General features: G+C 47.1%; 1 protein-coding gene and 1 non-coding gene across 5 annotated transcripts in view; one reads left to right on the top strand and one right to left on the bottom strand.

Annotated features, from left to right (window-relative positions):
- Positions 1–3,851: 3,851 nt before the first annotated feature.
- On the bottom strand, positions 3,852–4,013 carry LOC138474928 (U1 spliceosomal RNA). Its single transcript, XR_011269148.1, has one exon. It is a non-coding gene; the product is annotated as a U1 spliceosomal RNA (small nuclear RNA).
- Positions 4,014–6,226: 2,213 nt separating this feature from the next.
- TIAL1 (TIA1 cytotoxic granule associated RNA binding protein like 1) overlaps positions 6,227–14,378 on the top strand; it is a 461,563-nt gene continuing 453,411 nt past the window's right edge. For 2 of the 4 annotated variants that reach the window (XM_069611936.1, XM_069611935.1), the window contains exon 1: positions 6,240–6,473. In XM_069611936.1, coding sequence (XP_069468037.1) covers positions 6,445–6,473 — 29 coding nt within the window. In that variant the 5' untranslated portion in view covers positions 6,240–6,444. Of the gene's footprint in view, positions 6,474–14,378 lie in introns of all 4 variants that reach the window. The other 2 variants (XM_069611938.1, XM_069611937.1) reach the window with 2 other exon arrangements.

Below are 14,378 nucleotides of genomic sequence, written 5' to 3'. Positions count from 1 at the left end.
GCCACGGCACCAAAGAGCAGGGAAGAGGGGCGGAAGCGGGCACCAGCCCGGCCCTCCGGTGCAGTGCGGCCAGATGGCAAAGAGGCCGCGGCACTCAGGGAGGGGCGGGGAGCACAGATGCAGCCACTCGCCGAAGTCAAGGGTCCAGAACATGCGGGCGCAGTCCCTGCGCACCGCCGATAAGCGACGCAGCTTCCTGCGGAGGTGGCTCCCAGCCGGGTCTCTGGCAGTGCCGGGGTCCACCCTTGCGAACAGGCCCCAACTTGAACAAGGCACGGCGGGTCTCCCAGTGCACGATTCCGGCTGTAATTAGGTCGGGACACGCAGCGTGATGTCGGCAGTAATCTGGGTTGGTTCGGTGCGGTGGAAGTGATGCAGTCCGCCGTTGAAGCCGGATTTGGGTCCACACCACACGGAGCTCCACAGCTAGGTGGCCATTTTCGGGCTGCTCAACAGCGCCCCCCGGTATCCCACCTGAATTATCAGCAGGATACCGGCAAACCTATGAGGGCCATAGTTCTCTACTATCTGCTGCCACCACCGCTGATCCTTCGCTCAACTGCCGACGGCTGTCACCTCGTGGGACCAAGTGCGCAAGACCTGCCTTGTATCGATGCCACAGAATTATCGGTTAGATGTTGGTTCTGATTTCAGAATGTGTTTCATTTTACTGACTTTGTGAAGTCAGCTAAACATTTTTGCTAAAGAATATAATGTATTATTTTTTATAGAATTCCTTGACCTCATAGACTACAGTGAAAAATTAATTGATATTGCAAGACGTCTCCCACGTTTACTGGGTGGATGAGGAGATTTGGAATATCGGCTTTGTTTCCTTTTCATGACAAGAACCTAAAGCCAATGCTTTGCTCTTCTTTTGTTCTGGGCTTGATATCACGTCAGACTGTGATATAGGGCATGTTGTGGTGCTCTGTGTTATAATGTAGAAGCTAACACTATGTGTGTTCCACATTCTGTTTAGAGTGTTCATCTTGTGTGGTTCTAGAATCTATATTGAGAACCACACAAGGCGAAGATGCAGTTAGATTAAGAGTTGCTGTGAGGGACTTCCTTACAATAAAACCAAGAAACCACAAGTTGTTTCACATCGTTATTGTTGGGACTACATAACAGTTGGCGATGAGGAGCATCCAACGTAGTGAAAAATTTTGCAGGCTCCATGGTAGTGAGCATTTCTCCAATGTTAGGCAGAGGACGGCGATCCACCCATATGCTGTTATTGAGATGTCTCAAGTCAACGCACATCCTGATTGACCCTTCCGGTTTTCTTACAATCACTATAGGAGAAAGCCACTCAGAGCTCTCAATTGGTTCAATGATGTCCTGTGAACATAATTTCTCTAATTCTTTTTGTAGTGCCTCCCGGGTGCCTATAGGAATATTTCTTACTTTGTGAATTACCGGTTTTGTCCCTCTTTTAAGAATTATGCGATGTTTGAAACCTTTGAGGACGCCAATATTATCATTAAACACCTTCGGAAAACTCTTGACTAAATTTGCAGCAGATTCAAAGCTCTTGTCTGTTACACACAATATGGGTACATCCTCATCTGGGTGTATCTTGATCTTCAACGATGCCTATTCCCACCAACCTACAATTGAAAAGCCATCTTGGGCTACATATGATCTGCAATATGTCTTTCTCCCTTCAAAGTCCAAATGTACCCACATATAACCCACAATATTGATCGGTGTCTTACCATAGCCACTCGCTCTAACTTTGGTCATGTGTAAATCCTCCATTTTCTTCTTCAACACATTCAGATACGTCTCCATGTCTACCATTGTATAGGGAGACCCAGTATCAACCATAACCTGTAGAGTGATGCCATTTATAGCCATAGACACCCAGGGGCCAACAGAACTTTACATTGATGTGAGTGCTAATATCTGCACTTCTTCTTCGAATCCACTTGTGATGGCTACTATATCATCTGAACCACCAACTTCCTCCAGTGCTCTCACGCTGGTTGAAGCACCTCTTCCAAACTGAGTGCTATTCCTTGCTGTGTTGTAGCGTGAATTGAATCTTCCCCTTCCTCTGGAAGTGCGGCAAACTTTGCCAAAATGTACTACTTGTCCACATTTATAACACTCAGCCCTATTTGCCGGGCAATCTTTTTCTGGGTTGGCATGTCTGTACCATCCGCATTTACCACAGCTGTTCTGTGACCTATGGAATGTTTATGTTTTGCCTTGAGTTCATGCCAAAATACGACTTGACTATTCTCTTTGCAATTGCAACTAAGGCCTCTTCATCTTGTTAGATCCCTCCAACTCTTGGACTGACTTGATGTCAACATATTCCGGCTTATTTTGAACTTCCTTCATGCACTTTTCCCCAAGTTCAATTGACCTGGCTATTTCCAGTGCTTGTTCTAATGTTGGGTTCTTTGCTTGTCATAGTCTTTGCTGGATCCGGGGATCAGCTACATGCAGGACAATCTGGTCTCTCAAATACTCGTCCGCAACTCCCATAAATTCACATGTAGATATCAGACCTCTCAATGCTGCAACATAGGTGAACCACAGGAATTAATATCAGACAATGGTGCCCAATTTATGTCACAAGAAATCCAAGAATTTCTAGAAAAGCGAGATATCAAACACAGCACGACAGCTTTATATCACCCGATTGGAAATGGTTTAGTAGAGAGAATGAATCACTTTATAAAAGCTGCAATACAATTAGCCATTGTCAATAATCTTCCGTGGAAAGAAACACTTAAAGAGGCATTGAACACATACAAGGTTACTCCACACTCAGTGACAGAGTGGAACCTTTCACATTGATGAGAGGAAGAATTGCCACAAATAGACTAAGACCTGCATGGATGACTCCCAAGAAAAATAAGAACATTGATATGAAGGAGATTGTAAAAAAAATAAAGAGGAAACAAGAAGAATATAAAAAATATTATGACAAACACAAGCATGTAAAGGAAAGTAAAATTGAGAGAGGGGATTGGATTAGAGCAGGCCTGTCCAACCTTTTTGAATGTGGGGCCGAAGCATTAACTTTTTGTCACCCAGTGGGCCGGCGAGCCAAAAGTCAACAACCTCACCCAAAGCAGCATATTAAAAAGCGATATTGTGTGACCTTTGACACAATAGCATCACAGGCAGTGATAGCCATGCAGTCCCAAGGATAGCTTTTGGTGTCATGGGCAGTGATCAAAGGTTAGTTGCTTGTGATTTCTTTCAGTGTCTATGTGTTAATATTTTTCTGAAATAGTGGGTGCGACCGAGCGTAGCGAGGGAGCTACAAGGTTCTAGAGAGGGTTTGGGGGGGTCCCCCCCCAAGAATTTTTTTTCAAATATGGGGTTGAAATGGTGCATTTTACAGCAGAAAAGGTGACCAAAAATCCATAAGTGTACAATAATTTCTAAAGGGGAACATGAAAATTCCATGTCACCAACAGCAGAAAAGAACATTTCACAACTCATTTTAATGATCAATGTGTCCACAGTGTAAGACAGCGCTGTCACTGATGTAACACATCGTCATGCTGGTTGTACCCAAAATATGCCTCTGTAGCAACATGTCTATGCTGGCTGTTCCCAATTTAGGCCAGCATTGTCCTGTACAAAGCATGATTGATGCTGCCTGGGCATGTGCAGTGTGCCCAATACATATGGCAGCTTATCTCTGTAATACACATTACTTCTGTGGTGATGAAAGAAGCATAATTCAATTCAACAGATAAAATGTGGAAAAGTGATCACCCAAAGGTGAACCTAATTGAAGAAACGCAATGTGAGCACAATCTAAAAGTATGCAACCTAGCAGGCCTAGTGCACACTTTACCTTTTCTCTCTCCAATAAATCGGGGGGGAGAGCGCGAACGCAGTCCCCCACTACCAGAAATAATGCAGTTGTGTATCCCGCATTTGGGAACATAGCAGGGGTCAGCAAATCCGATGAGCAATGGGTAAGCCTCACCCTGGGAGATCTGCCCTTGAGATCACATTCTCCCCTGCCAGCTAAGTATGAGTTGCATGCATGCAAGAGGGCAGGGGTTGGGTCAGTTCTGGGAAGCCCCGCTAAGCGAGGGTGAGAAGGCATTCCCTGACCCAGCCCCAACCCCCCAATCCCCGGAAGCTCTGAGCGTCTGCAGAGCTGCCTGTCCCGCGTGTAGGGGGAATCTCCAGCAGGCAGAGCCCAGCAGAAGAGCAGATTGTAGCGCAGTTCCTTTCTCCCATCAGGTGCTGCTCAGCCCGAGATTTGTATAAATAGCAGGATGGCTTGAGCAGGCCTGTTGCAGTCTGCCCACTGGCCTGTCAGCCCCACATGGGCCCATGGCCCTCCTGAGCGTAGCTGCTCAGCGCTGGCCCCATTCACACCATCATAATCATCCTGGACCTCGACGCTCCACCACCCCTGAATCTCAGAGTTCTGCTCACAGACAATGCTGAAGCTTTGACATCTTTGCCGTAACCATATGCCGTGTTGTGTCAGCCGAGCCTGCACAGCGCCAAAGGCAAGTATTCCCTTGTCAGGGCCCAGAGGTCACTGAGTCTTCCAGTGCCATCCATGTGGCACGGCCTACTGTTCCCAGCGTTTTCTACCCACAAATCAGCACCACTGCCAAACAGAACTGCATCATTGGGGCCCATCGCTGCTGCTCTCCGACTTGACCCCAGCCCAGCGCAAAGACACCCATGCTTCTGGTCTGATGCTGAAAAGCCTGGCTCTGCTGAGATCCGAAAGACAAGAACTAAGGTATTTTGGGAACATAGTACTATTGTTTTTTGTGTTGCAACTGTATCAGCTCACACCTCTCCTGAAGGGTATAGGCTGCCCTCAGACTGCGCTACCAAAAGAGTGAAAATAAGTTATACCTGTTGGGCTTGCCTGTTTCACTTTTATAATTGGGATCACTGCTGCATGGGTATTAAGCGCGTTATAAATAACCTATCATACCACTCGTATTTTCTCTAGAGCTGCAGCAACTATTCGAAGTGTACTCCGATCCATTTTGTGAACAAACTCAATCCACTAACAAACGAAAACTTTGGTTCCCATTGATTTGGATTTTGTTTCCTTTCTATACATTTATGGAGAGCATTTTTTGAAAGGTTGTTCTTGAGTGTGTAGATTATTTGCTATTGCCCACTTTTGCTGAATGGCAATTTCGACAAAACATTTTTTTGCCGCATTTTTTTACGCTTTTTTACCAAAAAAATATAGATGGTAATTTTGGGTAAGGTATATAGAAAGTGAGGGTGCAGGGGTTCTGTCACCGGTTTTTGTGGTAAAAAAGGCAATAAAATTGACCCAAATTAATCTGGCGAAATTGGCATTTGCCATAAAAAAGGCAGAGAAAGTTTATTGATACGATTATTTATGTGTCCATAGGTCAATCACAGCATGGCTGGGATTTGTAAGGGGGCCATGATGATTGAATCGGGTTTACTGGTGAAAGGATGGTGATCCAGCACAGAGCGGCTCCTTTTGTGCCAATGTTTCCAAGTCTCCCCCCAAAAATATTGTGACTGATGATGCTGATAGCAGTCTAGTAGAGTGAGTGTGCGCTCAGAATTCTCATTCGTCTTGTTCTTTTATGTGTCCCGAATAGAGCACAGAGTAGTTTTGCGCACAGGCACATTTAAAATTTTTTTTTTACTCAAGCATTGTCCAACATATGGCCTGGCGGGCCACATAAAATGGCTTGGCGGGCCGCATTGTGGCCCGCGGGCCGTACGTTGGACAACCTTGGGTTAGAGTAAGAGAACCCAAGAGAAATCTTAAAGGAGAATCCAGGTATCGTTCACCACAGAGAGTGGTTACATGCTCAAAATAATCGGTGACTTTAGAAGATGGCAACAGGTGGTCATGTAACGATGTCATATTAACAAGAGTAAAAGAGCGAGCTGGGAATAGTGACAATAGATACTCCTCACAAGGAACATGGAAGGATGGATGCATGATACCTGGCGATAAAGCTGAGCGTTCCACAAATACAAGTGACGTTGATCAAGCGAGGAAGCCTAACCATCAAATAAACAATGCAACCTCTATTACTGTTAATTGAACGTATATATTTCTGTTGATATCTAGTCTTTTTCTGCACCCGCGCTCATTGCGTGCACTGACTATTTCCCACACCAAGATGGCGTTCCTATTCGCGTGCCGCGGCCGTCCTCTCGCCTCAGCTCACCTGCTCGTTGTCCTTCGTCTGTGTCCGCGGCGCTCTGGAGCGGTGCCGGTGTCGGGACGGCGAGCAGTCCCCCGTGTGCGCCTGCGCAGTGTGTCTGGCTTCCTGACTGACTATTTACCGGCCGCCATTTCGTTTTTCCCGGAGTGCGGCCGGCTACCGATTCCACTGAGCCCGCCGCAGCCTTCCCCGAGGGGCCCCGCCGGGACGTTCAAGCACCCTCCTCCCAACGGCCCCCGGAACCGTCGTGCTCAGCGGCCTGGCCATGGAGGACGACGGGCAGCCCAAGACGCTGTGAGTGCGGGGCTTGGGGTGCTGCTTTGAGTGGCAGTGGCGTTGTGCAGGACCGGGGGTGGGGGGAGAGAGCGGGCTCTGTTGCGCCATAGCCGAGGCTGTGCTGAGTGAGGAGTAACGAGGACAGATATCCAGGACGGTGGTGTCGCTCCGTCAGGGAGTCCAGGGTTGCAGGGTGTCATTTGCTCCAAGATCCCAGGAGCTGCTTTAGTATTGAGGGAGGGCAACAGCAGAAGTGTTTGCCTTCTGCATGTGAATCTGGCGCTCGCATGTTTACGTATACCGCGAGGGGGCTTGGTGGGGGGGGGTCTATTAAGCGTTATGGTATTACGCTGGCAGCATGCACGATAATTAACCCGATGCACTGGCTATCTGTCATTGAAGTCCTACTGCTTTTCCCAGGTGGTGTGTGCAAGGAGTCCCCTTTTTTTTTTTATAAAGGGACCCTTGATCGGTGAGGTCTCATACGTGGCCACGCTACCTATTCATTTCGCGACAAGTCTAATCATATGTTGCATTCTGGTACTTGTAGTTCTGGGTTTAATAAAGCGGGAAATCCAAGCTTACAAGACCAGGAACGTACATTTCCGTTTAAGACTGGGCTGATGTCTCCCGAATGGGTCATGCTGACATGTGGGGTTGCACAAATGGTTGCAAAATCCTGTTGGGGGCTACTAAAGTTGTGTACTGCTGCAGGTGCAGTAGTGACATGACGTAGGTTATATCGGGATAGTGTTGTATCGCGGCGTCCTGCGCGTAATTGTGGAGAGGGAGTTGGGGCTATTGGGAGCCAGGTGGGAGAAGTAAGCTTTGTACAGCTGCTGGACGGATGGCTCGTCTGGAATAGGGCGGTGGCAGGGACTTAAGAAAGAAGATGTGTACGGGGCCACTACATCAAATAAGTGTTACAGATGTAGGTGCTCTGGAGAGATGAGATGGAGCACAATGGGAGCTTTTGTACACCCCTTGTTTCACTTTTTTATGAAGAAAAACAAGTGTGTGCCGCCCGCCTGAGAAACCTTTCAAAGTTAAGTGCCATTGTCATGGTCTCGGAGCCTTGTACCACCTTGTATGGTTGTCTGCAAAAAGACGTATTTTTTAAATCTGATTTCACAAAACTTGTATGCAGACGAGCATATCGTATCTGTCGGTATAGTAACCTTGCATGTTTGGCTGCACTGTATCATGAGTCTTGGCTGGCCCCATGTGAAGTTGGTTGGTGCTGCATTAGGCATTTCTGTGTGGCTTCTGAAATGAGGTGTGTGGCCAATTAATTGGCTTTATATTGATGGACCTGAATTTGCATTGCCATGTCCAACGACCTTGACACCCCTGCTACGCTGTGCCTTCTGTTGCTGCCATTCCATCGAATATGTGGAACACGCCTGTGTCCGTTATTGAGACTATTTCTTCCTTTTGTCGCTTCTCGACTCCGAGTACCTCAAGTGCCGCCTTCGCTTCAGCGAGTCTAATTTGGTCTCCACTGCCTCATTGCGTTTTTCTGCTCCTACTGCTAACATTTTACTATCGGCTGCATCAGATCTAGTAAACTTGCTGAACCTGCATGTCCTTCCATTCGAGCTGCATCATTGAAGACCCGGCTACTTGTTAAATATTCTACCGAGGTTGCCAATTGCATAGCTTCAAATAATAAATCTGTTATGGCTATCACTGACACCTGGCTATAACGTCATTCATGTAGATCCTATTACACATTCGGATGGTGCTGTGATTTTGAAAGACGTCTTGGATATTCACGAAGTTGAACGTCTGCACATTAAACTGCTGATCAATCAAACCACCTACAATCTGGTTTTGCTTTATCGACCTCCACAAAGAATGCATTTTTTTTTTTTTGGTCCGTTTCAATGTTTGTTCAATAGTTTAATCCTCCACTCCCACCATCGTTCTTGGCAGTGCCAGATTTGGAAGTGGAGTATTTTACTACTCCTTATTTTAAAGTTGGGAGTAAAAATGAAGTAAATTCCCAGTTTTTGTAATTCAGGCAGTTAAAATGGTCAAGTTTAATAATAATAATAATTTGGCATTTATATAGCGCTACGAACCCTCAGGTATCTGAGCGCTGCTTATTACCCACGGTGTGTGGTGCTCATTTATCGACCTCGGAAGGATGAAACGCTGAGTTTGGCGCTGCCGGGATTCGAACCTGCATTCGAAGGCTCTGCACAGATGTCAAAGCGAGCGCTCTACTCGCTGTGCCACTTGACTGGCTTTAACACTTGATTACTCTACTACAGATAACCTATTAAGCAGAATTAAAAAAAAATAGAAATGATCAAAATGGAGCAGAGCGACCACGTTTTTCTTAGTGTCAATGCGGCCTGAAACTTAAATACTCGCACATCACAGAGATTACATCAGGCAGAAATCGACTGCGTCTTAAGTGCTCAGACGTAGCCAATCGTTGTGAACGTTGTTGCACAGTCATCAATCACAGACCAAATGGGATCAAAATCTGCCGCTTTTGTTAGCATTTAATCTAGTCTCGAACCCCAATTCAACTTCAAACACATCTTTAATGATATTCAGGCCAAGAAACGTGAATTAAGACCAGTGCTACACTACACAGAAATGTATGAAAAAAGAACTGCCATCACCAAACGACACCAAAGATACAGAAACTGTCTTAAATCACTCAAATGCTTTGTCATCCAGAAAGATGCGGAAGAAATGCTCCAAACAATCGCAAAGAAAGATTCCAGAACCCTATGTGCGCTCCTAAACGACAGCATCTCAAGTGCTCACCACAAATGCGGTTCCTGAAAAAGCGTGGATGGCTTTCTTCAGCTCCTTATACCATGAAATAACCTACGAAAAGGCTTCTTTGATCCCCTTGCAATCAGCACATGCCTGGACCTATGCTTGTCTAAAACAGAAATCCCAGATCTCCTTAAAAAAGGCAAGTTCCTTGAGAGCTCCTGGCCCTGACGGTCTCATGAACTATATGCACAAACAGGCTCCTGAAGAAGGGGGATCCTTCTCCTTTGAACTATTCACTGTAATCGGATCAACTGGCAAACTCCTTGATTCGTGGAGAAAATCGGTGATAATCCCAACCTTCAAGAAGGGATCTCGAGTGGACCCCAAAAACTACCGCCCAATAGCTCTGCTGGATGTTGGCAAGATCTATGCTGCCTGTTGCTATCCCGCCTTAAGCGTTGGGAGCAAGAATCCTGCCACTTAGATCCTAGACAATGCAGATTTGTAAAGGGTGTTGGCTGCGTCTGAGTTTGAGTTTATTTCTATTAAATATCCTCAAAACCAGGGCCTTACATAAGGGTCAGAAAACATACATTACCTTGGTTGACTTTGCCCACGCCTTCGATAGCATGGATCAAAATCTACTGTTGGCAAAACGAGCGCAATGGAAATGCCCTGAGAATATATTGGCACCCATTATGGCCCTCTACACTGACATCTCCATTCGGCAAAACTGAACTTTGCGGGCCTTCTGTCTAAAGATCAAAACCGAAAGTGGCCTCATACAAGGATGCCCCCTAGCTTCAGAACTCTTAATTTGTTTATATCAGACATGAAGCACACTGTACATAACCAAACGTCATTTGCTCCGAAGATAATGGGCATTTGTAGGGCGAATGTTATACACTGACTATCTAATCCTACTAGACCAGACCAAAATTGGCCTACAGCGGAAGCTACGTTTATTACATGCATGCACCCAACAAAATGGCCTTCAACACAGCGAAGTCAGCAAGTCTGGTTGTGGAAAACGCAAAAGGCAGAAGACGAAACTCTACATTTACCTGGTTTCTTGTAGGGCACATTTGCTCCAGTCACCGAAGATATCTGGGTGTTAATATCAATTCGAGCCTCGCAGACGCCCATCACATGGTGGCCCTGAAATCTTAAGCAAACATCTTGATTATGCAGGGTCGATTAATTCTCCGTAAGTTTGGCAAAGTCTCCTTGGTGCCGCTACTGAGTTTTTACAAGCAGAAGGTGTACCCCATCCAAACTTACAGCACCGAGACCTCATTATGCCTAACGTGGAAGCTCTGGGCAACATTAGAGCGCACCTTCTGGAAGAAGGCTTTACATGTGCCCCAATGCATTCCAGCTCAACCAAAGACATGAGCTAGGACTACGGTCCCTGCAATCGCAGAGTGGAACTTGCTTGCACTGTATCGCAAGACACTGTTAGCGGATTCTGCAACCCAATTCGACAACCTTAAATGCTCACCAGGCGCATCCACAGATTGTGTCCTTGGCGAATGGCTCAAGAGATGCTCCGATCTTACAGATGCTGTAATATCGAAGGCACTTTTAATGACCAGTCCTGAAGCAGCCAAAAAAAAACTGGTCACGTGATTGGATCATGACCAACATGACAAAGCTAAATATAATCTATACCGGCCAATGTCTGCAGAAACTAAAGCAGCAAACAATTTACCAGGTTATTTGACTACATTTCCCAGTCCAAAACATCGGAACCTGTTTGAGATTCAGGTTTAACCTGGTCTACACCAAAGAATTCCTGATATCTTGACAGCTAATACAAAGCAATAATGTCATGGGAGTGGCTGCAGAGTGGCAGTCTCTGCAGTGTTCTACGTGTTCCTGTTGGATTCCTGTGCTTTGGAGTCTGTTTACAGTGTTTACTACTGAGAGGGTTGGACTTTTCATTCAAAACCCCTCTTTCCCGCGGAGCGGCCGCAGTCTATGGCAGCTAGGGCAGGGCGGATTGCCAGCAGAGAAAGCCGCACTTCCCTAGCGCCCCAAGCGTCTGCCGCTGCGGCGACCAAAAAGACATTGACTTCGGCTGGCGTTTCGACCTCTGCCTCTTATCCGGAGTCAACACTACTGCAAACCGAGATCCTGGGTCCCCGATTCCGGAGCGCCAAATGAAAGATGATCCTTGCGCTTAATCAGCCTCACTCGGATTCGGGGGCAGACTCTTCTGTGTCAAGGCTGGCCCGCATCACACCCGGTCCCTCTGTAGCAGTGGACCAGGACCTGGGAGCACGACAGTTGGACGCCCGGGAGTCTTCACCGTCCGCTTCCCCACCTGTTTGTTTTCCTGCCTGTCCCCAGCCAATGGAGAAGTCACCCGCGACCGCCAGTCACCCCCCGCCGTGTGAAGCGTGTGCGGAGTTCCCCCTCGGAGGAGAGGAAGCGCCGTGTGTCGCAGGTGAGGAGGGACTGGTGGGTGAAGAGGGGGTGGCGGGCAACAAGCTACCTCCTGCTGACCCTCCGTGTTCATCACGCCCAAGGGCTCGTAGCCCTAGTTTTCAGGTGGGCGATGAGGTCAGTAGAGAGGCAGTGTTGGCGGACGATCTGCAAGTTCCGATAAGTTTGGACGCAAACCACCTTATAGTGGCACCGATCCTGCACCCCCCCCCCCCGATGCTGGCGAAGCTCAATTAGGGGCGCACCCTCTAGAGGTGAATGTGCTGGAGGGAGTGAACCGAGCGGCTTCAACTGAAGCGGCTCCTCCTGACATGGGGTTGTTCGACCCTTTGATAAGGGCTGCGAGAGTCGACAGTGTGACCAAATTAGCTCAGGTCTCCACACATGTCTTGTATCCAAAAAAGAGAGGAGGACCGGTTCGCAGGAAACGATGTGCACATTCACATCAAAAGTTGGGGTTAAAAGCCCTGGAAACACAGCGCCCAAGACATTCCTGTGCTCCGTCACATCTTCAGCATCACCAGCAGAAGGATGATATAACACATCTGTCGGTAAACAACAGATTCTTCGCAAATCTTCTAAAAAAGAAAGTCTCACTTTCAGAGGAACTTTCGGATGCAGAGATTTTAGAAGTAACAGCGGATCAAAATGCTCCCATAAATGTTAGGGGAGACCCTACTGACCTGCGTCCAGCCTTTTCACTGGAACCAGCACGCTTTTCTTTTGCAGGAACTGTGGCGGAAGAAAATATCAGGTGGCATTTTGGCTCTCCCCGAACTGGTGTACCACCCCCGCAAATCCCACTAACCAAGCCTACAACCGACCTGGAGAGAGCAACCCATCTCTCAAACTCCCAATCACCATCGGCTGTTTTGACAGCCCTTGAAGCAACGGGCCCCCTTGCCAGGCCACTGTCGGTTGGGTCGGCAGCTACACCATTGTCAGCCAAGTCTTTATTGCAACAACAGGCATGTTTAAGTTCTCCGGTGTCCACTATCATCAACTTAAGTGGTGTCGAAGATCCCGCTTTCACTTCCTCTCATGTAAACGACACAGAAATTAGCGTCTCAGCCCCCACGATTCCGGATCAATTTGAGCAGGGGTCTATTGAGGTGCCCTGCTTAGCTACGCAAGGGAAAGCCCCGGTCCCCACTGAGCCTTTTATGCAAGAAAAGGGCCCCGCAGGGGTGGCACTAATGAGTCCGGGGATCCCCAGTCCTTCCATTGGCCCGCTGTTTGGGAGTACCCAAACGGTATCTAGTTCAACGAGCCCCATACGTTCTAATGAGTATGGAGGAAAGCCCATAAAAGACACCTCGCCTAAAAAGACTGATCTAAGACTCATTATGTCAACTGTAACTCTGGCCATGGCTCCTTTTTGCAAACTATATGAGTCAATAAACGACTCAATGAGAGATCATACTTCCATTATAGCGATGATGAATAGCCGTCTAATTTTTTTGGAAGGCTATATCAACGCACTGAACAACAAAATGGAAAAGGGCGCCAAAGACGAGGGGTTTGGTCAGTCTTCAACACAATCAACGAAAGGCCTTTTGGTGGATGTTAGTTCCCAGACTTTGGCTCCAAGTTCGCAATTCCAACTTGATGAACTAAGAACAACTGCCAGCCACGTGCCCATGTGTGAGGGTCCGACAAAGACCAAGCCACAGTCCACTAAGGCTAAGGGAAATGGAGCAATATGTGATGAACCGAATGTAATCACAATAGACCAGGGGTCCGTTCCGGACAGGAAAGCAAAGGAGGCTACTCTTGTGACGAAAGGCCACTTCACGACCCAAAAGCAAATGACTATCAAGTTCTTTTCTCCTCAACCGACTATTAACAAAGTACAGTCGGGGAAAGATATATGCGAAAGGAACCGGGGGTCTGAGACCCCCCGTAATTGCGAACTACCTAAAGCAGTGGCTGAACGGGAAATCCGAAGTCTGAAGTTGGGGTCCAATGTATTAGATAGTGTTCCTGTAAATAAGGAATCTGAGCATGCGATAGATGTGGACTTACTGAACTGTAGTGTTTATACACTATCTGATGATCAGGAATCTAACTCTCATCATATGGACAAGGAGCCCCCTCCCTTTTGTACTTTGGAAAGTCGCTGTAAGAAGCTTCAAAAAAAGTATAGCTGGGGGGTGGATCCGCTGAAAGACAGTAGCCCCAAACGGCATCACACTAACTTCCAAGAATTGGAAAGGGGAGAGTTCAATTCCGAAAATCCTCGCTCTAGACCGGGGGTTAGAAGAACCGATTCTCCTTTAAGACCAAGTTCCCCTCCTGTAACTAAATGGGTGCACGCCACTAGGGATAAAGGGTTTTCGGATAAACGACTTTCCCCAGCTACAATTACGAAAGATAAACAAAAGCTGCACCACTCTAAATCTGGTGAAAACAAAGGGCGAGGGTCATTGGCACATACTTCTAAATCAAAACGAAACTTCAAAATAGAACAGTTGCCAAATAACAAAGTACGTGATATTGAATAGAAGTTACCTGCTACAACTTCTTAAATGCGTACCATCGCTCAGAAAAGTCGAATCAAATGACCTTGCCAGGGTCGAACCTTTTCATCAAGGCAAAATGGCATGCGCGTACTTGCACGTGCAAACGAACTGGGCCAAAACGAGGATCCCCGAGGCGGCGGAACATCTATTAAAAATGGGCTTTGACCTGTTTGAATTAGAAGAGAGTGCTCTATTTACCACCCCCCCCCCTAGG

The sequence above is a fragment of the Ambystoma mexicanum genome, chromosome 8, assembly GCF_040938575.1.
Source record: "Ambystoma mexicanum isolate Mex_15411 chromosome 8, UKY_AmexF1_1, whole genome shotgun sequence".
Lineage (NCBI taxonomy): Eukaryota > Metazoa > Chordata > Amphibia > Caudata > Ambystomatidae > Ambystoma > Ambystoma mexicanum.
Note: the sequence above shows the minus strand (reverse complement) of the source record. Positions and strands in the feature narration are given on the sequence as shown.